General features: G+C 38.3%; 1 protein-coding gene across 1 annotated transcript in view; it reads left to right on the top strand.

The window, feature by feature from the left end:
• LOC126161685 (mediator of RNA polymerase II transcription subunit 12) overlaps positions 1-18,575 on the top strand; it is a 415,184-nt gene that overhangs the window by 59,504 nt on the left and 337,105 nt on the right. Inside the window, exons 8-9 of the mRNA XM_049917698.1 lie at positions 3,292-3,412; positions 9,172-9,323. Of these exons, the coding sequence (XP_049773655.1) occupies positions 3,292-3,412; positions 9,172-9,323 (273 nt within the window). The remainder of the gene's footprint in view (positions 1-3,291; positions 3,413-9,171; positions 9,324-18,575) is intronic.

Below are 18,575 nucleotides of genomic sequence, written 5' to 3'. Positions count from 1 at the left end.
ATCTTTATAGAACTGACTTTGATCATAAGTTTTATTCAGTTAATTGATTTAAACTGGATTTTTTATTTCCATTCCTTTGTCACAACATTTCAATCATAACATCAACTTTATTTGCCCTCATTTTTCTTTCTTTCCTTCTTTTTCCACTTGAAATCTTTGTTCATATGTTTTTAATTAATATTATGTGTTAATGTTGATATAATTTCTTTTTATTGTATTCATAAATCTTTTTCTCATTTTGCTTGAGTTTCATTTTACTCATAAACCCCTCTTTTTTTAAATCTTCCTCTGCATTATTTGGTCCATAGTGCTGTAGGAAATTATGCTATGTATTAAACATGTATTTCACATCATTGCTCAGTCAGTATAAATATATTATTTCATCTTTTGTTTTTTAACTGATAGATTGGAATTTTCAAGTAATTGAATATTATAATAGATACATATAATTAAATTGACATTCACAATAATTCCAAGTGGAACAAGAGTGATTAAAATGATGTGACAAAAGAATACAAGTAAAAACCTACATTTCAACCAATTAATTGAATAAAAATAATGGTCACAGTCATTTCGATAAAGATTTTAAAAATAAAAGTATTTAAGGCATCTGATTAGATTCGAACCCACAACCTCCTGCATGTGAAGCTTTTACCCTTTTTATTACACAACACAAACAGTGTATGTAACACAACTTTTTTAATGCTATTGAGCATCATGAAAAATTCAGAATTTGGTTTCGTCGATTACTTGCATGCAAGGGCCCATGCCATAAAAGAGGGAGAATTTGAGATGGAGGAGTGACACGTAATCTAATGCAGAAGGCAAGAGAATTATGTGATGATGTAAGTTAAGAGGTGAAAGAAAGATTCAGGTTCACTGGACCCTTAGTTGTTCCTTTCTCTTTCTAGAAGAGAAATTTACCATTTACTCTTCCACTTTTTCAGCAACTTCTTTCAGAGCAGCTGTTAAATGCTGTTCTTTTTTCTAAACAAAGAATCTTTGAGGGAAACTCCCTGTTACTTATAGATGAGAGTAGTAGGAAAGTATCCTTTGAACTTACTTTGTTACATAAAGGGTATAATCTTTGTGATACATTGAGCAAATTGTGAAACTCTTGCAAATAAAAATTACAGTTACAATACCATTCCAGAAGCAGAATGTTGTTTATCATCACTGAAATGCATCATAACCTTTTTGTAACACTGTGGACCACAAAAGGCAACACCACTCGCACCGTACTGTATTGAATGAGACCTCATTTCAGCAGTTACTGACTTCAATCTTTAGTGATTGAAAAATTTGCAAATATGAAGGAAAGAAGAACGAAATTCCTCTACAGGTGGTCACTACAATGTTAAATGACAGAAATACAATAAAATGTTATTAATATCAGTCCTATTCCCCCCACCCCCCTACCCCCCTCGTTTCCCGAGCATGGGGCCCCGGCTTCGATTCTCGCCGGGGTCATGGATTTTCACCTGCCTCGAGATGACTGGGTGTTTGTGTTGTCCTCATCATTTCATCATCATCATCATCATCATCATCATCATTCCTGAAAGTTGCGAGTTTGGACTGAGCAAAGGTTGGAAATTTGTACGGGCACTGATAACCGCGAAGTTGAGCGCCCTGCAAAAAAAACATCATATCAGTCCTACTGAGAAAGTTTAATACGGGAGTCCTACTACTGTCTGCATACGTGGAATTGCAGTTTATCGTAATTTCTGAAAATAATATCTCATCTGTTGTACACATTTTTGTGTCGTTATGAGTAAATGCTGCAATGACAAGAGCTGTCGATGTGTTTCTATCATGGATTATAAAGACATGACCAGTGCACTGATTTTCTTTCCTTTTTTTTAATTGTTTTCTTTGTGAACTTTCTTTTCCCCACCAACTACCACTGCCTCATCATGACATTTTCTAGCAGAGTGTAACAATATATTTGTTCTAAGCACCTCGCTCACTGCCACAGGGTTTACTGATTTTGGTGGCACTTGTTCATCATAAGGACACTATTTGGTATCAAAAATCAGCCACACACTATTGTGAAATAACAAACAGTTCCTTAGTTAAAGAAAACAGTATAAAACTGACTTTATTTATGATAAGAGTAACATCTAAATTTTTACTGTCAACAATAATAATAATCGTTACAAAGGAGCTTAGGGTACATGTAATGAAAGCTTGACTTTTTATTACTTTCTAAAACTTTGTGAAGAACAAACAATGAGAAAGCACATAATATACAAAACTGGGATGAAAAGAAGAGAAATGGTTAATACAAAGAATTTCTGATATTTCATTCACAGGTATAAGAATAATGTTTGAATCAGAAAAGACAAATTAGAATTTAAATGACCAGAGGGGGGCCAAATAAAGAAAGTCCACAAGCAACAAATAGCAGAGCTGCTGCTGATGGGTGAGAAACAGTACAAAATTGTGTGCCAGGAAATAATGATTATGCATAAAATGGTTAATTCATATTAAGTTTCAAGACGCCGAAAAGAACTTTAAATCTATATTTTCTTGTTTACGAATTTATCAGTCAGTTGTCATTCTTATCACTTTATGTTTTGCATTTTCTCTTTAGCTGTAAAAACATTGTAAGTTATTATGTGTAAGTTCAATATTGGTGGTGTTTGTATCCCAATTACTCCTAAAATGTCTTTTTCAGCTAAGTATATGAAAATGAATTTACCTGTAAGAATTACAGCAATATATACTCATTACGTATACAGTTTGTTATACATACATAATAGATTCAAAAACAGCAAGTGAATTATCACTCTTCTGTGAATGTTTACCTAATGTAACTGCCAGTAAGAGTGTAAATATGGTGCATATACTGTCAGCTGCAGTGTCACATAGTTTCACTGAAAGATGTCTAGCTTAAAGCACAGGAAATACAGTGGTCTCCAAAGCCACTTATTCACACATCATTGTTTATGGCAGATATTTCTATGTACATATGTATCATGGTGAAATCACAGGATTTAAGGTTTATGTGAATTTAAAGTACATTGAAGCCATTTGTCCTCAAGTAAGACAGAGGTGGAATTTGAATTGAGATTTATTTTCTGTCAAGCAGAACACTGCATTGGACATTAAGCTGAGATAGAGGTTTGTCAGAAAATGTGTACAAATCTTTTCATTGTGAGCTTTGTCTTTTTATGTGACCACCTGTATAAATGTATTTTGTTTTATAATTCCAAATATTTCTCTCTGTTTGCCTATGATTTTATTGCAGTCCATATAAAATTGACAATTCATGGTTTCTTTTTATTACAGTAATGGTTTGGTGCCCAGTACCATTCAACCTGGTCTCAACCCTCTCACTGTTACTTTTAATGAATACATGAATTGCCCACATCATCGTGATATTGTGATGAGTCTTAGTGCAATACTACAGGTAATTTTCCTTACTTTGCATACTCTGTTCAAGAATGACCTTAAACTTATTTCAAACAATGGAAAATCCAGGATGGAATGTAACAATATTTGAGAAGGAAAGTTGCTACTCACCATATAGCGGAGATACTGAGATGTGGAGATGCGACTCAGCATCTCCTCTCTATGGTGAGTAGCAACTTTTCTTCTCAAATATTATTAAACTTATTTCCAGTTTTATAAGAAATAAAAGCTCCAAAAGTACTTGTATAAAAGAAAATAATTTTACTATGGTATGAGGTAAATTTCCAAACCATTCTCAACTGAGAGGTTAGTGAAAAAGAGGAAGAAAGAAAATATGTGGAGTGGTAGTGAATTTTTAACCTCTGCTCATTCCCCACTGCTACCACTACTGCCATTAACATCACACCACCTCAACCAATACCAGGATGAGATAATGAGACAATGATGATTTATTAAAATTTCATAAGTTTACTGTTGCCCTGCTCAAGAAATACATTGATTTAGGCCATTAGTTTGCCTTTATCTTCATCATTATTAAGATTCTCCACTATGCTGTTCCCTAAAACTGCTATATTATTATGCATTTTGGCTGGAATGGCTAGAGATAGCAGTCATGTGTGCATGAGCTGTGCTTGCTTGTGTTTTCCTTTCTGAAGAAGGCTTTGGCTGAAAACTCACTGTGTAACAGTCTTCTCATTGTGTCTGTCTGCAACTCAGCATTCCATCTTTACAGTGAGTAGCAACCTATTCTTTTTGTAATATTATCATTATTAAGAATATTTTTGAAAGACTCACTTTTCATTTTTATTTAAACTTTGAGAATGTTTATGGGATATTCTTTTTATTATTGATTCTGCATTATTGTTGTGTGCTCTCCTCATACACAATCAATCAGCTCATAATATCACTAGCCATTAATGAGCTTCCTCAATTTTGAAACTACTGTTTCTTCTCAACGAAGTGTACTACGTAACAAATGCCCAATAATCTACCTAGAAAGAATAGCATTGTCCTGAAAAAATATAACTCCAGTTTGGTAATGTGTTGATTTACCATTGTTTATTGTCACGTGTAGGTTTTCCTTTACCTTTGCCATGTTGTTTGTTGGTTTGTATATTATGGTGTGGCACAAAACATTAAAATCAAACCTGAAAATACAAGGAACAGCAGATACTAAAGATGATGTTTTCACCAGATAAAATGATCATTACAACATGTTCAAAAAGGAAGCCAACATACACGCTAAAAGGGTGATATTTTAGTAAGTGTTTCTCTTATCAACTTCGCCAGAAGATGATGCAGGCAATACTCAGCAAAATGTTGCACCATTTGATGAACTCACCATCCTGGAAATCTGAGAACATTAATTAGCTCAGCTTTCCAGAAATGCCAGCAATATCATTTTGCTCTTTCTTTACTATGTTTACTATGTCATGCTGAATGTGCCCATTCTCAACACTAGACCTTTTGAGCAAACATGTTCATAATTTACAGTCATTATATAATATGGTATATACTAGAATGAGCAATTTTAATACATAGAGTATTTCATTACATGCAAAGATGCCATGAGCAGATTCCATGCAACAAATAAATATGGAAACATAAATCTAAAGTGATTTTTGAGAGACTTTGTCATCTCAAAAGGTGCTGACTTGAAATGTGTTACTCAACAGTAAATCGGAAACCAATTGCAATAAACCATATTACTACAGACACAGAATCAAGGAGACTACATCCTTTCATGTATTAAATGGGAATAGCACCCTGAAATTGCTTAGAACTTTTCAAGCCGGGACTTGAAGGAAGTTTGCTCAATATGTTAGGAAGCAGCATGTAGAACGCTTTAACAAAGATGAACTTCAAAGCAAGCATTAATCCTCGCTGTTAAGACAGGACTAACATTTTGTTGGTGAAAAAGAAATAGTTATGCAGCCCTCTCTACTGTTGTGTGTATTGTTGGTCTGATATCATTTCAGTGTTATTCATAGGCTGGGGGTGTAACCAACTGACAGCCTAGTTCGTGCTTTGAGCCATGCACTGGAAGTTAATCTCTTATTAAATAGTGATAGTGTGGGATGAATGAAAAAACTAAATGAGGTATTCAGTATTAGAAATACAGATTTATGTTGTTACAGTATGATCCCAGAGTGGTAGCTACCACTCAGTGATGTGTAGCTGGTACAATACACATTCTTCACCATGCATAAGATGTTTGTCAGTCCCTCACAGCTGCACACCACGTTCACATAGCGAATAAAAGTCTGCTCTGTAAACTGTCATCACAGTGTAAACAGGTAGGCAACCCCAACACTGTGAGATATAGTAGGGCCTAGTAGTTTCATAGTTTTCTAAGCCCATTGCTGTAGAATATGGACATTGGTCAGGATTTCATTTCACATGACATATGCAACAGCACTATAGGTGTGATTTATGAGATAACAATAAAGAGTAATGCTTCCTATGAAGATGGCCCTTTCTATTCCTTTTTACCTGCTGTTTTCTAACAATCATGTAATCTTATTTCTAGTACAGGGTTACAGAGTTTAAGGAAGTCAAGCATGTGAATCACTGTTTAATACATGAAGGAGAGATGTACTACTTGTGATGTTATGTTGTGTGGTTGTTTCTTGTTGCCTGTATGCCAGTTTTCAATGCTATGTCTCAGGAGGTTTCTAGCTTTAACATTGGATGACCAATTTGAAGTCATCACCATTAATGATGTCAAACACCCTCAAAAATCTTTTTAGTTCCTACATATGTTTTACTATTTATTTGTCCCAGCAAATCTGCTCGCAGTGGATTAGTATATAATAATGAAACACCCTCTGGTACTGATCCATTACTGATTTAAAAGTTTAACACTGTATGGAACACTTGATAATACTCAAAATCTACTGCACATATTTCAAAGTAACATTGGGGTGTCATCCTCTTAACCACTATAACATACTTTTAAGGATTGGTACCATTCTCTGGAAGCATATCTCTGCCCACAATCCTTGCTCAAGTGAGTTTCCCCATAGGGAGACATTTTCTAGGCTTCTCATCTCTCCGTAACAATGTACACCATCTTATCCACTTGCAAAGTACACATTAAAATGTCTGTTACTTGATTTGCAAGGTTGGGACAGCAAATTATATTGGAATGGCCACTATTTAATCTTTCAGCTACAGTGAATCCTCTCTATCTTGAAACACTCTATATCATACTGCTAAATATGAAACATAGTGTGTAGGACTTGTCTATTAATTTCACTTGAATACCAACTCCCAACATCAATTTTCTACATTGCTTATTTGACCATAAGATTGCTCTGTAATTTCATTATGATCATTCTACATTCCTTTTTCTTCTATGCTGTTTGTTTTATGTCCTTGTTAATGTTGCCTCTAGATCTTTTTTGAGGCCTTGCATTCTGTTGCTATCCATTGCTCCTCTCAATACTTCTATGAGAATATTATCTGAAGACACCTTCTGCTCTAATAAGTTTTCTCTGTTTTATTTGCATAGTATTGGGTTGTCCACTTTCTCTAACATTCCTGTTCCACTGTTGCCTCTTTGTACTCATATGTTCGGTGGTTAGTGTTTTACATGCATAGAACTCCTAAAATACTGCTTCAAAAACTCCCTATGGTAACTGACTGTATATCATTCTGGCCTTCATCATCTGCCTGGTCTTATGTTAAATATGTTTTTTCTTTCACTTGTCTTCTATGTTATTCCTTGTGTCTATTTACATTCTCTGTGTTGTATTTCAATCAGTTTCTGTTTCCTTTCCATTACTGTTCTGCTTCCTCCCTCCATACCAGTCCTCCTCTTTCAAATGTACCTTCACATCTCTATGTTCTAACCATAACTTGCTCTCCTCTTTCAGAGTTCACTTCTTTCTATATTTTACTTTCATTTACACTTTATCATTCCTTTCAAGTTTTGCTCCCATGTTTGACTTATCAATTGCTTCCAATCATTGTCAGTTTTTTTGCAATTTTAATCTTGCCTGTTGAGTCAGCTGTTACTTTTTTAAAATTGTTATTAAGTATTTCAGACTAAAGCCACACAAGTGCTATCATTGACAGTTTTGGCTCCTTGCCAAGTCATCATCAGGTTATTTGAATATGTTACTGAGTGACTCTTTCAACTGACATGGTCACAGGGACAGTATGGCTGGTCTGTGTGTGTTACTTTTGGTAAATTTTTATGTACCTTGTATCTTTCTTGAACCATGGCTCATTCAGACATGCTTTTACCTCCTGTAGCATATCTCTATATCCCTTTCTCCTTCTCCCAGCCATGGAATATTTGAAACATTCTGAATCCTACATTTTAGGTATGATTCGTCAGGTGGGGACTGTGTTGGATGGGGTGGACAGAGGAAGAAAGAGGCAGAAGGAGAGATTGGGGATGGGTGTCTGGTGGCTCAGAGGGAGGCAGTAGGCATACAGTATAGGGATGCAGGAGAGATGGGTGGCAGGTACATGAACTAGGCAAGTTACAGACAGGCACTAGAGCCAGTGAGGTGCACCACATGATACAGATGATGTGGAAGCATTGATTAGGAAAGGGTGATTGGACAGGGGAAGGAAAAACTGTTGGGTAAAGGGTGTGGTGACAGTGGGGTAACAGAAATTGAGGCCCCACACTGGAGCAACTGAACGATATCCTTCACCGAGCTTTATTATCTATCTTCATGCCCAAAAATGAGGGACATCCTATCCACAACCCTCCCGTCTGCCATAAAATGGTATTCCATCACCCACCCAACCAACACAATATCCTACTCCATCCCTCTGCCATTCCCACTCTCAAACCCTAGCCATAGGGTGCATATCCCTGTGAAGGCCCAGTTGCAAGGCCTGCCCAATTCACACACCAGCTCTTCCTACTCTCCAGTCCTGTCACAGGCCTATCCTATCCCATCAGAGACAGGATCACTTGTGGAAGGAGCCATGTCATAAACTAGCTTTGCTGCAATTTCTACTCAGCATTTTATATGGGCATGACCGATACTCAACTGTCTACCAGAATGAATGGGCAATGCCAATTCTGGCACAGAACAGAGTTGATCACCCACTGGCAGAACATGCTGCTGAGCACAACATGCTTAAGTTCAGTGACTCCTTCACAACTCTTGTTATCTAAATCTTTCCCTCCTGCACCAACTTTTCTGGCCTACTTAGATGGGAGATATCATTGCAATACATCCTCCACTGCCACAATACTCCCAGCTCCAGTGTCCACTAACTCATTGCCCCCACACCCTCAGATCAACAGTTTGCCCATCGTCTCTCATGTCACTCTCCCAACTGATGCCTCCATGTTATTTACTTAGTGTGCCACACCTCACTGACTCTGGTGCTCTTGTGTCAAATGTCTAGCCTGTGCGCCTGTCACCCCTCCATCCTGCATTCCTGTCCAGCATGAATGCTGCCTCCCTCTGGCCCACTAGCTATTCACTCCCAAAACCTCCTTCATCTTCTCACCTTTTACTCTCTCTACCCACTCTACCCGATGCAACTTCTCCACCCCTAGTCCACCTGCCAAACTTCAATCCCAGCATTGTGTGTCCATTCAGCACATTGTAGTCCCGCAGTGTGCATCCATTTTCATAATTGTTTGTGTTGTAATGCAATGTAATTTATATTTTACTATTCGTGTGTGTATTTTTATGTATTATAATAATCTTATATTGTTAAATACAGTTCTGTTGATTTGAAGAAACGTATTTTATCCAGAAGTTTCTTCATGTTATATAGGTCATCACACTTGAATGCCCCACAGCATTAGTATGGAACTGTGTGGGTGAGGGGAAGTCAAATTCTATGCTCAATGGATCACCTCTTGACCATTTATTGTGCACTCCATCTATGCTTCCGATGCCACAGAGAGCAAATAATCCAGAAGTAAGGTAAACAGAATTGAAAAGCTTTTACTTTGTTCTTTATTGTCATTTATGAAGACAAATTTGATTTTCCCACATTTATTTACATTTAATTGTGCAGGGGTTTTCTTATTTCAAAAATGAAAACATTTGGGTAACAGACATTAGACTTCATATCTGATTGCTTTGAGTTTTCAGTTTGTCAGTTTTGTAGAATAAGATATTCTCATTATTGTAGCACTCAGTACAAAAGAGAGCTGACCAATTAATTGTTTATACAGTCAAACATGAGGCTGCGCAGAATACAATAATAAGGAAGCGACAGCCAGTGGCTTCCTAAGTCAGTAGCAGTGTTCTAGCCCTAGTGTAATCAAGACCAAAGTCCAAACAGCATAGCATATCCAAGACTCGGTTGCGACCCTGTAGGATGACAGTGAATAGTAAAGCAAAGAATGATGATTCCATAGATAGTCTTATAATGTGCATTTATTGTAGTATGACCACAGAAAGTAAAATCTGCCATAAGATAGTAATAAAAGAAATGATCATCTTTTATCAGCGGTAGATACAGCAGAAAGTTCGCTGCAGCACTGAGTCCTACAGAAGATGTATGGCAGCTACTGAATGGTGTAGCGGAGCAATGTGGTATGGTGTGGACTCAGCAGGAGCTCCAAAAGATGGGATGTCATAGGCAACCGGTGTGAGCAGCATGGAGAGGAGCTGCAGCTGCAGCTCTCTGCTGGAGGTTGCACCACTGATTAAGTACGCTGCGGCAGAGGAATCTCCGTGGGGTCTTGGTGACCATGTGACCCATGGACACAACTTGTCTCATATTGTAGCTCCACTGTAGGTGCTACATGTGCTGTCTGTGAATGATGATGGTTGGTCCTAGTGGCACCTGTTAGCATTAGACCTGTAAACATAATATTTGTAATCAGCAACAAATTAAAACACACAGGTGAGACACATAAGCAGGGGGAGCTTGTCTGGGCCAAGGTCCAGCAACTCGTATAATGCAAACATCGTGCCGGAAACAGGATTGGCCAGCTATGCAGGGGCCTAGCCCTATTTACGATATATGGGGTCTGGTAAAAAGCGGGGCTGCTGTGTAAGTTGTGGTGGAGATGCTGATGTGGAGGGGGTTTCAGTTGATAACAGAGTACATGCTATTTTCAGTAGGCACAATATATTGGCTAGCTGAGCATCATGCATTTGTTATGGAACAGTATATTCATAATGATGCTTCTGTGAGTTCCACTCAGAGAGCATTTCACTCTCACTTTGAACTTGGTCAACATGATTCTCTTCCTGATAGAAAAAATATTCACTCATCCATCCAGCAATCTCCATAGCGCTCAGCACTTAAAACATGTGGCTGTCTGCGAATTATCTGGTAGGAGTGTAAGAAGAATCTTGCACAGAGATCTTCACATGCACCCATGCATTATGATGGTTACCCAAGAATTAAGAGAGAGACATTTTGAAACTTGCAGAGCTGTATGTGAGGAAATACTTCCGAACATTCCCCCTGGAGCTGTTTTGATTTCTTCTGATGAGGCCCACTTACACTTGTTGAACACTGTAAATAAACAAAATTTCTTCTACTAGGCAGCAGAAAACCCTCAGGAACTTCACAGACAACCGCTTCACACCCATTGTGTGACAGTGTGGGGCCATATTTCATCAAAGAAGATGGCTTAATGGTAACAGTTAATTCAAATCGCTACTGCCACATGGTAGAGACTTTCCTCCGACTAAGGTAAACCACTATGTTGGTGAACATGAAGAAGGAGAAATCTGGCTCCAATACGACGGAGTTACAGATTACACTACTCAGTATTGTTTAGAAATTTTGAGAGAGTTGTTTCCTGGATGTCTTCTCTCTTGTGGAGAAATTGTCAGGTCCCTAAGGTCACCTGGTGTCCCCGCTCCTGTGGGGACACCTAAAGGCTCAAGTGAACAAACATTGCCCCACAACTTTGCAAACTCTTAAGTAAGCAATCAGCCAGGAAGTGGCTGCCTTTCCACTGGAAATGAGACAAAGAACACAACACAACTTCCAGAAAAGGCTTTTTCAATGTGTCAAGATTGGAGGATGTCATTTACTGGAAATAATTTTTATAACCAGCGATTGTAAAATGGCATAGTTTTTGTTGTTCACAAATAAAAATATTTTCTCAATACCTTTGTTTGTTTGTAACTACCTTTTGAAATACAGAAGGTCTTTGTGCCATATCCTGTATTACACTCATGCTTCCTTTTGATTGCATCATAATACGTTTAGTAGAAGAGGCATTTGATAATGTAACATCTATTACTTAGATGGCACACACAAAAAGGGGGAGGTGGGGTTAAACTACACTCTCCTTATGTACAAGTCCATTGCCCAGTAGACACAATAGAGAAGTCTGCTGTACTTCATTGCAAGAGGTCACAGAAAATCTGATGAGCACTGAAAATTACAGATTTCTGCATAAGCATAATGCTCTCTCTTTTTAATCACACCATGATTTTCTTTAACTGGAGAGATAAAAAATCTGCTCAGAAGAAAAAATATACAAAGATTAAAGAAATATGCACACTTTTGGAGCCAGTGGGTTGAAGGGGAAGGAAGAGGGATGAAGGTAAAGGACTGGCAAGATATAGGAAATGGGGAGGGTTCGGAAAAGTTACCCTCAACCCTGGGTCATGGGACACTTACCGGATGGAGAAGGAAAGACCAATTGTTGGGGACTGCACTGAGATTTGAAAACCTGAGAGCTTGAGAGTAGAAGATAGGGTAATAAGCAACACAAAGATTACTTTACAAAACATTGTGGAAGAATTCATGAGGAAAGTTAAGTGCATTATATATGGTAGAGGTGAGGGATTGGGATATCAGGAAATAAAAAATATAGAAAACTAAAAGGGAACAAAGAAAGGAATAGTTACTGAGAAGAATTGCTGAGACTGAGGAAATTAATTTAAATTAACACCACGGGGGTAGGAAGAAACAAGGACATGTTGTAATGCCACTTCCCAACTGCAGAGTTCTGAGAATCTGGTGTCTGGGGCAAGAATTCAGATGGCACATGTGGTGAAATGGGCACCAATGTCACTACTGTTATGTTGTAGAGCAGGCTTGTTCAGGAATTGGCTAGATGAGCAAGAGTCCTTGCACTCTGTCACCACCTGGGTTGTGATCTCTCACGGAAAATGCACTGGTCAGACGTCATTATGTAGTGCAGGGGGAAGTGCAAACTGGGTGCTGTCTTCAGAGGACTTATCATGTGTTACATTTGCTATAGCCTTAGGTGCAAGCAAATATACTCGTATGTAATGACGCAGTAATTAAAGTGGAGAGCAGCTCTTTGTAAATCAGAGAAAAGCTGCATTGTGGCTGGGTTTAGTTCAAAGTGAAGGTCAGGCATATCATCATCATCATCATCATTAACAAGTCGTCAGTGCAGGATAGCTAGCTACAGTTATAGACATTCAGTGTGACAGGCAGTTGCATGATAAATTTCGTGATAAAACCACCCTCGCAGAATCATTTAATAATTTTCATCCTTATAAATTTCCATAAATTCACAATTTTGCAGCTGTGATTATGTTGATGTTTGTAACTACATATTTGTGCAAGCAAATTTTTGCTACAGTGAAGAGAATGATGTCTACACATAAAAGCTCAATCACAGCAGAACTAAAAAGCTAATCTTCGAATTAGCAATGCTTCGAAAGTGATACCAGACAGCGATGTCTTAGTGCAAGAAAAATAAGCACAATTTGATGACACCAAATGTTTTTTTTTTTTTTTGTTTAATGTGAGAATAAACTAATTAAAAAATACAAGTTCATGTCAGTTTAAACATGGTCCAAAAATTGCATTCATCAGTCATAAGAAATATCATGTTTTGTATTTAGCTGTCCCATGGTCTTTGCCTCATCAATTAAAAGAAATGTAAGTTTCATTCCATTATCATTTCTCATCAATGCAACAGTTTTAGAAAATAAATTTGCCACAAAATGCTTTAATTAGCCACAGTGAAATGATACATCTTCTGTAGAATTAATGTTAGCAGTCATAGAATATACTTGTTGACAACAGTTTCTTGTGCTGAGGTGCCTTGTTGCTGTTACTCTTCCCCTCTTCTCCTCTTCCCCTTCTGTTACTCACCGTGAGTGGTAAGGGCCGTTCGCGCGTATAGTCCCATAGCTCGCGCGGACGCCGCAACAAGCCACCGCGCCACTTGCCGGCATCCTTCCCGTTCACACTGATGCAAGTTGCAGCTCTGTAGCTGACGTGTACGCATCGGTGTGCTACTTTATAATGTTTACTATTGTTGAATCTCCCGCTGCGTGTGAGATACGGTTAGTGATACGTTTTTTGACCGCGAGAAGCCTATCAGCTGCAGAAATTCATCGTCAGTTAACAGAAGTTTTCGGCTTGAATGCAATGAGTGAAGGTAAAGTGCGTCAATGGGTTAGAGAGTTTTAAAATGCCTGTCAAAACGTCCATGACAAAGAACGCTCAGTCCGGCCGTCTGTGATCACTGATGATTTGGTGGCTGCAGTCGAAACAAAGATTCGTGAGGACAGAAGATTCACAACTTCCACCCTTTCTTTGGAATTTCCACAAGTTTCAAGATCGGTTTTGTACAAAATTGTGTCTGAAAACCTAAACTTTAAGAAACTGTGTTCTCGGTGGGTAACCAGACTCCTCACAGAGGACCACAAAGGGAAGAGATTTGCCACTTCATTGGACTTTTTGATTCGTTACGAGGAAAAAGGGGATGACATGTTGAGTCAAATTGTCACTGGAGATGAAACATGGGTATCCCATATCACTCCCGAAAGCAAGCGACAATTGATGGAATGGCGACACACAACCTCACCCGTCAAGGTCAAAGCCAAACAGATGCTGTCAAAGCGCAAGATTATGGCAACTGTGTTCTGGGACCGGCGCGGTGTTTTGCTAGTGGACTTTATGCCACGAGGAACGACAATCAACTCAGATGCCTACTGTGCAACTCTAAAGAAGCTCCGCAGAGCAATTCAAAACAAAAGGCGCTGCATGCTGACAAAAGGAGTTTTGCTCCTGCACGATAACGCTAGGCCTCACACCTCTCAAAAGACTCGGGATTTGATTGATTCTTTTGGCTGGGAAGTTTTGGACCATGCACCATACAGCCCCAACCTTGCTCCTAGCGATTTTCACCTTTTCCGGTACCTGAAACTCCATCTTTGCGGGCAGCACTTCAATGACGACGATGAAGTGAAAGCTGCCGTGAACTCTTGGCTGTCGGAGCAGGCGGCCGAATTCTTTGAAGAGGGAATTAAAAACTTAGGTGTACGGTATGAGAAGTGCTTAAATAAACAAGGCAACTAAGTAGAAAATTAGGTAAAAGTGTGTAGAATCAGAAAATAAAAGTTTTTTTACAAAAGTATTTGTATCTTTTTTTAAAAATAAAAACGGCCCTTACTTAAAAAACGACCCTCGTACTAACAAAGGGAGAACCACCTTTGAAATAACACTTGTCGTGTACCAGCTAATATGCAAACACGCAATAGAAAAATGTAGAAGCAGAGCAGAGGTGAATGGGAAATAATTCTGGTAATGATATGGGGAGAAAATTGGAAAATTTACTGACATAAGTGATTTTCACAAAAGGCTGATTGTACAGCCAGTCTTCCGGGAACAAGTATCTCATAAACGGCAAGTTGGTTATTTGTTTGCATGCTGCTGTTGTGAGCATCTGTGTAAAGTGATTGAAGGACTGTGAAACCACAAGTAGGCGATGAATCATATTACTTGTTACATCAAGTTCAGGGTAGTGTCTGGATACACTGTCATCCAGATGAATGGTTGCTCAGAAATGCACCACACCATGGATACAGACCAGTGGGAGCATTATTATGCTACAAGAACATTGATCTTGGCTTCTGTGGGACCTGTGATGGTAATCAAAGGCATCATGGCAGCTACAAACTGCCAACCACATAGAAATTTTATTCAGGAAACAACCTTTCATGTATTACATCCTTTCTTCCAGGAATGCTAGTTCAGAAATACATGCACTAGAGCTTCTGTGAAGCTTGGAAGGTAGGAGAGATAAAGTAGCAGACTTATGCTATGCACACAGGTTGTAAGTCTTATCTGGACAGATTGACTGGTAAGAGCATTGCTGATTAGATGCAAGGTTCCAAGTTAATATCTAGTGCAGGGTTTCAGAACAGTGTACATTTAGTGAGAGCAGGTGCAACTGATATTTAAAGGCTCTGAGGCAGAGCTGCCCCAAAATATATATTAAAATAAATTTCTCAGTAATGTTACACAAAATTTAAATTATCAGATTGTGTTTCGCATATTTCCCACACAGATTTAAATAATACTGGCCTACGTTTTTTGAACTGTGGATATCTGATTACACACTCTGTTTTTCAGACAGGTAGTAGCTAGTTTTAAGGCTATGCCTTGAAATCCCACTTAGCTCTTGTAGCAGAGCTTTGGGGTATGTTTCCTTTGAGAACAGGTCTGATGGGTGTCTCGAAGGCTCTGGTTTTTCAGCCTAAGGGTGTCCTACCAATCTGCACACAATTTTCATGTTCCACTGCTTATGTCAAAAGGGAATGAATAGAGTTGGTGAAACTTTGTTATCGAATCCCTATCTCTGTATATCGCTATTATGCTTTGATGAACCTTTAATTGACGTTTAGTATTATTTTTTGGATAGTGTTTTGGACATGTTTTTTGTTTCTGCCATTGGCTATTCTATCTACTGCTGGAATAAGTTTGGAAATGTCTCACCAAGAGTACGTTAACATAAATGTCATCACCTAATGAGAATTTCACAACAGACTAGAAAAGGAGCGCACAAAATATATCTCTTGTGCAAAATATGTCCCGTTACTTTAGTTTCCTTGCTTACTGACTATGGCTAATGTGCATTATCAGCAAGTGTAATTTTGTGAGTGTATTATGTATGAATTCAAACACAGCACAGTATGAATTCACTGTCCAATTTTGTCAGGTAAAATTTTGGAACATGCAATTAGGACGACATTGAAAAAAACTTTGTTCAACGAGACTCGATGTAAATATGAATTGAGAATTAAGACAGTGTAAATCCAGGCAAGAGTATACACACTCTTTTAACAGAGAAGTGCACAATGCAGCTGAGTGGTTGTGTGCACTGTATCACTGTATCACTTGTAATACACAAGTGTAAATATGACAAATACAGTCTGTACATTTCCATGCCAGTTGCTCATGTCAGCCAGTCACAGCACAAGATCTGTGACATTGTCAAAACATTGCTGTATCATCATGTGAACTCATGAACACCACAGTTTGAGTGCACAAAGCATTAAACTTCTGAAGTTCACAAATGAACAAACAAAAAATTGTAATCATGCAATGAAGCTGACGTACACCTCATTAAGGGTACAGGGTACTTATAAATGGCAGAAAAATCGAATTTTATATGAGTTTATTAAATTCTATAGTCTTTCCTGATTACATTGATATATGCATTATAAGATTTCAAATGAAAAATGACCTGTATATACACCAAATTTTGATGTTATTGTCGTGTATGCCGCCACACCCCCTTTATTTCTATTACAGAAACCAGAATTATTTCGAAAAGAACTGTGAACTTTCTATTTCCAGCAATTGTGTGTATGATACATTGTATATGGTGGTAACAGTGCTGGTTTCCAGTGTCTGTAAATGATTATCTTTGCTAGTATTTACTTTTGTTTCTCTGAAGTAGTTTGTTCCCGTGTTATTGAATGTTTGTTGCCCTAGTGCTACATATATTTGTGGAAGTATACCCTTTAGTGTGCAATAAATATGAACTATGCCAAGCATCAAGAAATTCAATAAAAGGAAATTCCGTGGTAACGAATTCACAGACAAAGCAAGCCACACTGGTGAAAGTAACCTCTGTATCAGTTCTTCAGGGAACAAAACTGCCACAATGCACACCTCCTGGTGATTCAAATTTTTGTGTTAACAATGATGCTGTTTGTAGTGGATTTGTTGTTGTTGTTGACGTGGTCATATTATCTTCTTTGATAAAGGAAGTGGAATGTAAACAATATGATGGTGTAGGCTATCTGGAAATAGCTGACCAACAAAATAGCAGGAAGAGTTTAGTGTCAAAATTAGTTGTTCTGTTTAGATCCTGCAATAAATCTACCTCAAAAATGACTTTGAACATTGTGCATAATTCATATGATGTGAATTTGATGTTAGTGTATGCAGAGCAAGCAATAGAAAAAGGAAAAAAAAGGCTGCTCAAACGTTTTGTGGTTTGATGGACCTTCCTCCACCTCCCAGTAGGTTTAGCAAGTACATAAAAATACTTTTAGGTGCCTTGATGGTTGAGTCTAAAGGATCTATGAAATGTGCAGTAGAAGAAACTGTAAATATTAGTGGAACCAGGGACATTGCTGTTGCACTTGATGGGACATGGCAACGTTGAAGACATCGTTCCTTGAATGGTGTTGTAAGTGATACTTCTCTGGAGAATGGAAAAGTTGTTGATGTTGAGTGCTTATCTAAGTACTGCCACACCTGCCGTGGTAACACTAAAGGACATATTGAACATCAGTGTTCTAAGAATTATGATGGTTACAGTGGAGGTATGGAGTGTGATGGAGCTCTACAAATATTTCAGAGGTCAGTGCCTGTTTATAACATTAGATGTACGAAGTACCTACGCGATGGGGACTTTCAATAAAATTAATGAGTTCAATGTATATGGTGGTACCTTGGTAACAAAACTGGAGTGTTGTGGACATGTGCTAAAGAGGATGGGTGCTAGATCGAGGAAGCTACAAAGAGAAATGAAAGGACACCCACCTACTCAGGGAGAAATCTGAGCTCGATCGGAAAGATTTAGGTGTTCCTTTTTCGCAAGCACCATTCGAGAGTGGGATGGTAGAGTAGTAGTATGAAATTGTTCGATGAACCTTCCCCCAGGCACTTGGGAGTGAATTGCAGGGTGGCCATGTAGATGTATATGTAGATGTAGATGTAGAAAGTTGCTATCTGATGTAAAATCTCTGTTTAGCCGAGACAGATTGACAGAAACTGAAATAGGCCTTCTTCAGTGTTATTATGGACTGGCCATTAGATGAACTGCACCTCTGAATGATGTTACAGCAATGCTGTATGGGCCACATACTTTCATAAGTTGTCCACAGATGACCACCCTGTTCACGGACTTTGCCGTAAAGGGACAGATTCTTGGTGTGGTTACCAAAAAGCAAAAGAAAGTGGTCAGATATACC

This window comes from Schistocerca cancellata, chromosome 2, assembly GCF_023864275.1.
Source record: "Schistocerca cancellata isolate TAMUIC-IGC-003103 chromosome 2, iqSchCanc2.1, whole genome shotgun sequence".
In the NCBI taxonomy this organism is placed as follows: domain Eukaryota; kingdom Metazoa; phylum Arthropoda; class Insecta; order Orthoptera; family Acrididae; genus Schistocerca; species Schistocerca cancellata.
The sequence above is the reverse complement of the archived record's forward strand: the minus strand, read 5'-3'. Positions and strand labels throughout refer to the sequence as shown.